A 9,879-nucleotide genomic window follows, 5' to 3' on the forward strand; every position below is an offset into this window, starting at 1 on the left:
ACCTTTTTGTTGTTTAAGATGATGCAGAAGAACTACCGAAATTTTCATTTGGGACGATTTGCCCCCAGCTTCCCCTGCCGCCACGGCCGGCGTCAGTTAGAGGGTGGCAGGCAGTGTTGGAGCCGGGCCCTTCTGCTTCCACACTGACTCACCGCCTGTGACCTTGATCGGTGTCGCTGTAAGTTGTCGGTGTTGGAGGGCAGGGACGCCGTGCCGGCTTTCTGAAAGGGCTTCTCTCCAGTTGCTGCCCCACCGGCCAGGACCTGTGTGTGGGTCCAGGGCGAGGTTTTCTTGCTCATTTCTGCTCCCAACAGCTGCATGGGTCACCTGTGCCCATGGACTCAGCGACCATTTCCTGCCAGAGAACCAGTTGGAGGGTCAGAAGTGACCCAGCTGCCTGCTCTTTCCCTAGTGAAGCATTTACCAGAGAAGGAACGTCTAGAGAAGCCAGCAGCCTGTGCTCTGTGGAGCCGCGCCTGCGCCTGCGCCTGCACCTGCAGCTCCTATGCACCATGGTTGGCCCTCGCGTGTGTGCAGGGCCACGGGGCACCAGGAAGAGAAGAGGTGCCTGTCCTGTGACAGCATGGCGAGGCAGGGTGTGTGGTTCAGAGCATGTGACGCCTTTGCAGCCGGCTCAGTGGCTTTCCGGCTGAGTGGTGGTGGGCAGGTCACGCCATCTACCTGTCTGCCCCATGGACATAAAGTGGGCATCATGAGAACCGCCTCCCAGAGTTGGATTGAAGATTAAATACGGGTGCGTGTAACGTCCCGGCACGTGCTTGTTCTGTGCGTCAGCTGCTCACTGCCCCTCAGCTGACTGACTTGGTGAACTTCGTGACTGAAGGGACAGAGCCGAACCTGTAATTGTAGGAACCGGAAGTGAGCGTCTGCTCCTGGGACCAGAGCTCTATGAGATTGGCAGTTCACGGGAAAGTCCTGGGAACGTGTGTATGTCGCTGACTGTTGATCGACCAGCATTTTTCTCGTGAAGTCTGATCGCTGGGGTTGTCTGGGCTGGACCCCTAACGTGGCACCAGCACAGGGATCGGGGAGTAAGAGCTTCTGTTGGGGGAGGTTTTCACCGAGTTCTTTTTGTAGTATCGGGGTTTCCTCTGTGGAGAGCTTGGCCTGCAGCACAAGGTGCTGAAAGGCGGGAGAAAGTTCCTCTGTTCTGACATGTCCTGGTGGATACGTACGGTCTGGCAGGTGGCAGAGTGGTGCCCAGTGGTCTGGGGCCATTGGTCCAGGCGACGGCTCGTCATCCCCACCTTTTAAAACTCACCTGGAAGTGACTTGGCTGCTGCGATGGCTGTGGCCCCTGCGATGAATAAGGAGCCTCTTGGCCCAGGACATGACGGTCACCCCAAGCTTTCAAGAGAACGTTTACAGCGAGGTGTACTGGTTATGTGGGTGTCAACATCAGTTTCAGGATCATTTCCGTCCAAAGGGACAGAAACCCTGAAATAACAGGGTGTAAACAAGATAATGTCTCATTCTTCATTCCTCTCTCAGTTCTATGATCATTTGAGTCTGGGGCTCCTTCATCTTGCTGCTTCACTACCCTCCGTTAGTGTGACACTGATGCTGCAAAGTGGCTGCTTGAGCTCCGGCCATCAAGTCTTCATTCCAGCCAACAGGAAGGAGAATCAAGAGGATACCCTTAATCTTTAAGCAAATTCCGGAAGCTGCCACTTCACACGCCTGCTTCTCTAATTCGCCAGAACTTAGCACGGGCACAGCAAGCTGCAAGGGAGCTTGGGAAATGCAGTCACATGTCCCGCTACCATTCAGGCACTGAGATAGGGTGCACAGCCAGCTGGGTCTGCCCACGTTGTTACATACTTTAGGATGGAATCAAGGCTGATGCTGAGAATGAGGAGGGCAAACTGCATTTTTAAAATTCTGAAGAAGAAAAGAGGGCTGCTGGGGTTCATGTTTGAGTGAGCCCGCGGGTGCCAAACCCTGCCAGGCTGAGTCCCGATTGGTCCCTGTGCTGCAGGAGCTGCAGGTGACTGGATTGACCTGTGGCTGCTTTTTGGCCATTCATTCCTCTGTGTGTGTGTGTGTGTGTGTGTGTGTGTGTGTGGTATGGCCATTGTATTGTAGCTAGGAGAACCCACTCAGCAATGCATGGTTTCTGGGGCCATTCGGGACCCCAAGACTGGATGCCAGGATATTCCCAGGAGGCAATGTGTGGCACCTCCCATCGCTGCTCAGTCAGCTGGTTTGGCTGGGAATCGACTTCGCAGGTTGGAGCTTTGTTCCGTCTCGGGCACCCAGGGCCAACGACTGGCGCTTGTGCCTCTAAGTTCGAGCTTTGGAACGGCGTGGGGAGCAGCCCCTGCCCGCAGGTGCGTGCTGTCGGGTCTGGGGGCCATGCTGGACGCCACGTAAGTTAGTGGCCTGTTTCTTAACGACAGTGATGGGGAAAGAGAAATTGTCAGGAGTCATTGTGCAGAGGCAGAGGTGGGAGGGAGGGGAGCCTTCCTGCCTGAAACACCTGGCCTTCCACACCGTTAGCTGCTGGGCTAATGGTGCGTCTACCCACCATTCTGAACCGGCGCCCACCGCCCGTCCCGTGGGGGAGGAGTCCGCGCCTCGCCTGGAGCCGCTGTGTTAAAGCCTGGGCTGTGCTCTGCTCCCCTCTGACTCGGAAGCAGCTCACTCAGCAGGATGGGCCACTCGGTGGGATTCTGAAACGTCGGGCAGCAGCGGTAGGGGTGCCCTTCCTAGGGACACACGGCCTGAGCCCTCCGGGGCTGAGCCACGCTCTCCCACCTGTCCAGCTGGGCTCGGGGGGCTGGAGTGGAGGGCGGGCAAGCGGCCGCCGGAGTGCACCTGCGTTCGTGTTTTGCTTTCTTCAGCCGCCTTGGGATGGGCAGAGGGTCTTAGCGACCCCGGAACACACTCTAGAACACCCGGTGGACGGTGTCGGCAGTCGGAGCCACCTCCTATGTGAGCCTCATTTTGGAGAAACACTGTGCAGGTGGGAACCTGTGCGGACTCCACAGCTGTCCTGCTGGACGCTGCAGCTGGAGGGCCTTGGACAAGCCGCTGACCGCTCAGCGCATTTGGGAACGGGCACCGGCGGCTCATTCTCTGAATTGCAAAGGATTCTTTGGGCCCATAGCTGCCGGCTTCTCACAGCTGGATTCTTTTGAACATAACCCCAATTTAGCTTTCAAATACCTTGCACAGGTGTGCGCGTGCTGTTTTTTTTCTTTTAGCTTTTGGTACACAGATCACTTGCCTGCCTTCAGTCACATGAAGCTGTGTGAAATTTCGCACGTGGACTTCGATGAAGGACAGAGCAGCACCCTATTTCTAATTCCCTCCCTTCTCCTTCCCCCATCCCTGTTCTCTGGGTGTGGAACCAGTGGATGGGGAATATCGGGCTTCGGTTCTGGAACAGTGGGAAGAAGGCGTGTTTGGAGTTAGACCTGTGGTTCGAGATTCAGCTGTGGGTCCTTAAGCAAATCATTGAACTCAATTGACTCTCAGTTGGTTTCCTCACTAGGAGAAAATTATCTAATAATATCTTGTTGTGGTGGAATTAAATGAGATCGTACCTTCCAAGTGCCATACAAACGAAGAAACTGCAAATCACCTTCAGGGATTCTTTCATATGATTGTTCTTTTCCTAAAGATGACCTCACACCGACCTGGTCTTAACTTTGTATTCAGATCGCAGCCCACAGTGCTAGCTGGCTTATCACCCCTTCCCCCCAACTCCCCCCTTTAGGTAGGATGTCAGAGGGGCAGGGGCAGAATATATTCTGGATACACCATCGCGCTGCATACAGAGATATGCAGAACAGCTCCAGCTCCCACTGGAAGGGCAGGTCACCCGGGAGCTGGGTATAGATCTGGCTGCTTGGGTTGGAACCCTGGCTCCTCTGCCACTTGCCTTGGGCAAGTCATTTAACCTCTCTCCGCCTCAGTCTTCACCATCAGAAGAGTGGGTATAGTAATCCTTTCCGTCATAGAAGGTGGTAATAAGTAAATAAGATCATTATAAAATGTTGAGCCCAGTCCTTGGCACAAGGAAGAAGCTGCCTGTTCAATGTGGACTCTTATCATAATAATCGTTATTTTTCATCGTGGCAAAATGTTCTACATAATAAAAGCGTAATATGCAAATCGACTGAACTGCTGAACTACCAGTCGGCAGGGGGCGGGGCTGGTGAGCAGGTGGCCCCAGGACAGCCAAGGCGTGTGCCAGTGGGCAGAGGGAGGGAATGGTGATGGGGGGGTGGGGCGGTGGTGACCAGCAGCGGCGACCAGCGGAGGCAGAGGGCAAGGTGGGCGGGCGGGCGGTTCCCTGATCGGCCCACTCGGTCGCCTCCTGCAGAAGAGTGGTCCTAAACCGTCAGTAGGACATCCCCTGAGGACTCCCGGACTGTGAGAGGGCGCAGGCCGGGCTGAGGGACCCGCCCTCCCGCCCCAGTGCACGAATTTTTGTGCACCGGGCCTCTAGTACATAAATTTCCTTCGTTCAGTGTACATCTCAGTAGCGTTAGGCGCATTCACATTGTTGAGCAATGGATCCCCAGACCTTAGAACTTGACTGCGTAAAACTGAAACCGTACCCATTAAACATCGCTCCCTTATTCCACCCCGACCCGGGTGCCCTCGCTCTGCGTTCCCCTCTGTGGCTGTGGCTGCTCCCACAGCTCATGTAAGTGGGACCATCTGGTGTTTGTCTTGTGACTGTAACTATTTGCAGTCTTGGCCCACCCTGGAAGTTGCTTGCTCTCTCCTTTTTGGCTTCCTGTAAGCTTGTAATTGCCTGCTTAAACCGAGTCTTAATGAATTATTTCCCTTAAAGGAACAGGACCCTCGAAGCGCCATTTCATCCCTTTGAGGAGGACACAGGGAAAGTGAAGGAGGCGTGGGGGCGGGCAGGGTGGAGCTTGGCGGCCCCCTTCCCCCCCATTCTGTGAAAATGCAAATGTGACAGCAGGGGAGAGAAGCCTGTATGAGTCTGGGTGCCTGCTGCCCCAGGTCAACAGGCTCTATGTTTTTCTGGCCCATTTTTTTTATTTTTTATTTTTTTAACACATTTTGTACCACATAGAAATCTCTAAGACATACGCCAGGGACCGCACGTTTTTGGGCAAACTGCACGTTATTTAAATCATCATAACTACAGATCATAATGCACTTTAGGTGTTGTTTTTCAATAATTATAATATTTTTATTTACAAAAACAATTAAACTATTAAACAATTAAAGTTCCTAGTACTTTTTTAATGTATGGTACTGCGTAAAACATTTCTAAAAGCACCAGGAACTTGAAGACGAAGACTATTCGAATGACCAAAATACAATGTAGCTGCAATGCTTTATGGGTTCGTGCAATTATATAGTTTTTCATAGATTGACCTGCACGGTTTCCACCAATGAGATCGCTTCATTCCATGTGGACAAGACAGTGTGTTGACATCTAAGGTCCATAACAGATGGCGCATGAAAAACGAGAAAACTCGTGAGCGGTCCTTAACAGATGGCACGCGAAACACGAGAAAGCTTGTGAGCGGTACGAAAGGTGTTAAAAACATATTTTTATTGATTCTCCACAGAGAGGAAGGGAGAGGGATAGAGAGTTAGAAACATCGATGAGAGAGAAACATCGATCAGCTGCCTCCTACACACCCCCTACTGAGGATGTGCCTGAAACCAAGGTACATGCCCTTGACTGGAATCGAACCTGGGACCCTTCAGTCCGCAGGCCGACGCTCCATCCACTGAGCCAAACTGGTCAGGGCTTCTGGCCCATTTTAAACAACGCCTGTAGGTTCGACTTCGTTTGGGATTGGCTTCCCCCAAGTTGCTGTGGGTATTGGTGATGTTCCAGTCCCAGGTCACTCGGCTCCACGGGCCTGAGCTCACTGTGAGGGTGAAGGGGGCTGTGGACTAGAGCAGAAGGGACCGCAGAGACGGGATCACAGCCACAGCCTTGGCTGTGCTGTGGGTGCGGATTCTGTTGCTATAGAGATGGGGGTGGGGGCTGAGCGATGTCCCCTGGGCGCCCATCAGCCCCTCCATGACCAGGAGCGTCTGGCCCATCAGCCTGCCACCCCTGGGCTTGCTTTCCACTCGGCTGCCTGCTTTGTGTCTACATCAGAGCACTGGCCGGGGGGAAGGACTGGTGGACACTTGCATTGGCTTTGGGAAAAGCCATGTGGAGGGGAGGCAGAAACGACTGCGCCCCCTCCCACCCCCTCACTGCGACCGGACCCCAGACTTCCTCCCAAAGCCCTGCCTGCGGAGGACGTGCGCCCCTCGCTCCGTGAGCACCTCGCTTCGTGCTCCCCTCACTCCGTGCTCCTCTCCCCTCCAGTCCTCCGTCTGTGCGAAGATCGTGCAGCTGCTGGGGCAGAACGAGGTGGACCACCACCACCAGCAGGTGGTCATCCTGAGCCAGGACAGCTTCTACCGTGTCCTCACCCCCGAGCAGAAGGCCAAGGCCCTGAAGGGCCAGTTCAACTTCGATCACCCGGGTGAGTTGGGGAGTGAAGGGGTGAAGCTAGGATGGCGGGAGGGCCTGACTTCCCTGCTTCCCGTCGGAGACGGAGGCTGCTGGGTGCCTTGCAGGGTTCTGGGGGCTTCTCAGCCTGCAGTGCGTGGCTCCCCAATTCTGGCGGCATCTGTCCTGAACGAGAGCCATTCTGTGGGGGTGAGCCAGACTCAGGAGACACCTGCACATTGTCCTGTGTCCTTGCCTCACTGTCCTCAGCACCCGCACTGCGCGGACACGCCTGGGGGTGAAGCTGTCACCTGATTGGCAGGAGGAAGATGGGGGGGCCAGGGGGGCTGCCTGAACAGCTTTTGCCTGTTTTTTCTGGCTCATTTTAAACAAAGCCTGTAGGTTCGACTTCATTTGGGGTTGGCTTCCCTGAAGCTCAGGTTAGCACACTGCCCCTTCGGCGGGGGGTTCTTAGTGAGAATTGGAGCTGTGGGCACGATGCCTGCCGCTCCCCCGGTCCTGGGGGCATTCCTGGCCCCGGGAGCTCTCCGGGCTGACACATGCCCGCTCCCCGGCAGCCACGCAGAGGGAAAACCCTCTTCTCAGAGCTCAGTCTCGTGCTGAGACGTGGAGCTCGCGGGTTTGTAGGGCTGCCCTGTGCACGGGACAGGAGAAGTCACTTAAAAAGGAAGGACATTAACCGCTGGTCTCCTTCAGATGCCTTTGACAATGAGCTCATCTTCAAAACTCTCAAAGAGATCATCGAGGGGAAAACCGTGCAGATCCCCGTGTACGACTTTGTCACCCATTCCCGGTGAGTGAGCTGCCCGGGGTGTCCTCTGTGCCTGGGGTCCCGGCCCTGTCCTCCCTGCTGTGCCCACGGCGCCCTGGCGGGGAGGGCGGTGACAGCAGCCTGCGCACCCCGATGAGCAGGTCGGGGTGTCACCGGCGCTTCTTGGAGCAGCTGGAACACGTCCGTTACCAAAGGGGATGGTCCCTGAGGAGTCGCTGGAGCTGTCTTCTGGCCCTCCCTCCCTCAGGCCCTCCCTCCCTCCCTCCGTCCTTCCCAGGTCTGGGGAAGGGCGGGTTGTTGGAGGAAACTGAGAGCCAGGCCTCTGAAAGCCTCGGGGATGCAGGCCGTGCGCGTTCCTGCAGCCCCACCTGCTCCTGTCCGCTCCCTTCTCCGTCCACATCAGGTGTCTCTGCCTGAGTGGAAGCTCAGGTCGGTCAGAGGAGCCCTTTGTCCCGCTGTCACCGCCTTTGCTGGGTCTCTGCTGAGTCTGAGGGAGGGCGGCGGGCTCCCCCCGAGGCTCTAGCTCGTCCCTGGGAGTCCCGCCCCGGCCCGGCGCTCAGCCCGGCGCTCTGTGTGCAGGAAGGAGGAGACGGTGACCGTCTACCGCGCGGACGTGGTGCTCTTCGAAGGCATCCTGGCCTTCTACTCCCAGGAGGTGCGCGACCTGTTCCAGATGAAGCTCTTCGTGGACACGGACGCGGACACCCGGCTCTCCCGCAGAGGTGCGTGCGCGGCCTCCTGCCCCCGGGCCCAGGCTCCTGCTGCCCCAACGTTGGGTGACATCTGAGAAGGGACTAGTCCCTGGGTAGCGAAAGCTTGTGAGCTCAGGGAGATGAGCGAGGAGATTTATTCCGGTTTCTCTGGAGAAGCGTCTGGTCAAGAGCTCTGTTCCTTGTGAGGTTCCCACGGCACCTCGGTCCAGACGGAGCTGGGCAGGGACCCTGCCGGCAGCGCCGGTGCCTCCTCCACAGCCTGCTTCTCTAGCCCCTTGGTTTCCAGAAAGCTCTCTAGGTCCCGTCACTGTCCAGCGGCTTCAGACAAAGCCGGTTGTCCCCGCTGCGGGCCTTACTGAGTGTGGCCTGTGACCTGTGATCACAGCTCTCGTGGTCTGGGAGCTGAGCCCACAGTCAGCTCTGGGGCATTGGGCAGAGAGCGCAGGAGGCTGCGTGGAGGAGGGGCTGGGGCGGGGGCCACCCACAGAGGCACACGCACATGCGTGAAGACTGCACAGGCTGTTGGAGGGCTGTGTCACTGATCCGGGCGACAGGCACGCTGTCATCGTCACAGGGGAGCTGGGGAGAGATGAGAGGGCCTGCGGAGGCAGTGCCGTGGGGGCGAGGAGGGAATGAAGGTTGACTCAGGCCTCGTGGAGACAGGAAATGACAAGGTGAGCCCTCGGCACCGAGCAGCCAGCAGCAGTCGGATCTGCTGAGTGCCAGCCCAGGGCCTCTGACCTCGGCATCTGGGAAGTGTGCCCGGTTGTGAAACATTTGCAGCTGATTCATTTCTGAGGTCTTACTGCAAGAGCTGTGCGCGGACCCAGCCACGTGTGGAGCAGCGAGTCCAGGGTTCTGCCGCCCGAGTGGTAGCGGGATCCGCACTGCTGGCTGGGGGCGCGTGGGGGGAGCAGAGCTCTGTGACGGAAAAGGCAGGGCTCCAGCTGGTTTGGAGATGTTGGTGGATCTCTCTGGGTAATCGGGAGACATCTGGGTTTTAGGGCTGAGCCTGGCCAGGTAGGAGTCCTGACAGCTGTGCCCGAGCCTGACTTCCTCATGCACCTGCCTCAGGGCCTGGCTGATCCTTAAGTCACACCCAGCCGCCTGGGATCTGCCTGGAGGTCTGCCAGGGCCACGGGAGCTCGCACCTCAGGGAGGCAGTGGAGGCACGAGGAACCATGTGGACTGAGCCGAGTCCTGGTTTCCCCTTTCAGTCGCTGGGTGCCCTCAGGCACACTGTGCTTTCACCTCTTCAGACCTCCTTTTCCTATCAATCACCTGAAGGTGGGTCCTCCTGGGCTGCTTGTGACGTTGGAGGTGATGCAGGTGATGTGAGCGCGGGGCATCAATCAATCAGTGTCAGTGTGGAGACCAGAAATCCGCTTTGCCTGAGGTGGGAGGCGTCCTTCTGTGGGGACTGGCCTCAGGAGTTGGTGAGATCAGGCGAGAGTGTAAGGAGGCGGTGGAGATCGAACAGGAAGTCCCTCGTTTGTCCTGACCATTCTGTGGAGTCGGGGGAGGTGGGGAGGCGGCCCCTGGGGTTTTGAGGGCTTAGCTCTGCAGCCCCACCTTCCCTGTCTCCCCGGGAAGGTGCTGCGTCTCTTGAGGGCCTGTCCTCTCGTGCGCCCACTGGTGAGTCACTTCCCTGGTGCACTTGTGGGACTTTCCCGGTGTGCTGTTTCTCAGATCCTTTTTCTGTGCACGTGGGACGGAGGGCAGCCTGGGACAGAGGGCAGCCTGGGACCGAGGGCGGCCCGGCAGGGGCTCTGTGGGGGCAGGGCTGCCCGGAAGGGGCAGACAGGAGCAGCTGCGGGGCATGGGACATTCCTGCAGCCTGAGTGAGGCCGTGGCTTATCTGCTCTGCGTCATGCAATCCGAGGGGCCTCCTTCCCCCGACCTCT

The 9,879-nt window shown here is 57.2% G+C and overlaps 1 protein-coding gene across 1 annotated transcript in view; it reads left to right on the forward strand.

The window, feature by feature from the left end:
* UCK2 (uridine-cytidine kinase 2) overlaps window positions 1-9,879 on the forward strand; it is a 21,388-nt gene that overhangs the window by 2,822 nt on the left and 8,687 nt on the right. Inside the window, exons 2-6 of the mRNA XM_014528524.1 lie at window positions 69-91; window positions 4,296-4,301; window positions 6,344-6,503; window positions 7,187-7,283; window positions 7,842-7,984. Coding sequence (XP_014384010.1) covers window positions 69-91; window positions 4,296-4,301; window positions 6,344-6,503; window positions 7,187-7,283; window positions 7,842-7,984 — 429 coding nt within the window. The remainder of the gene's footprint in view (window positions 1-68; window positions 92-4,295; window positions 4,302-6,343; window positions 6,504-7,186; window positions 7,284-7,841; window positions 7,985-9,879) is intronic.

This window comes from Myotis brandtii, unplaced genomic scaffold (assembly GCF_000412655.1).
Source record: "Myotis brandtii unplaced genomic scaffold, ASM41265v1 scaffold64, whole genome shotgun sequence".
NCBI lineage: Eukaryota > Metazoa > Chordata > Mammalia > Chiroptera > Vespertilionidae > Myotis > Myotis brandtii.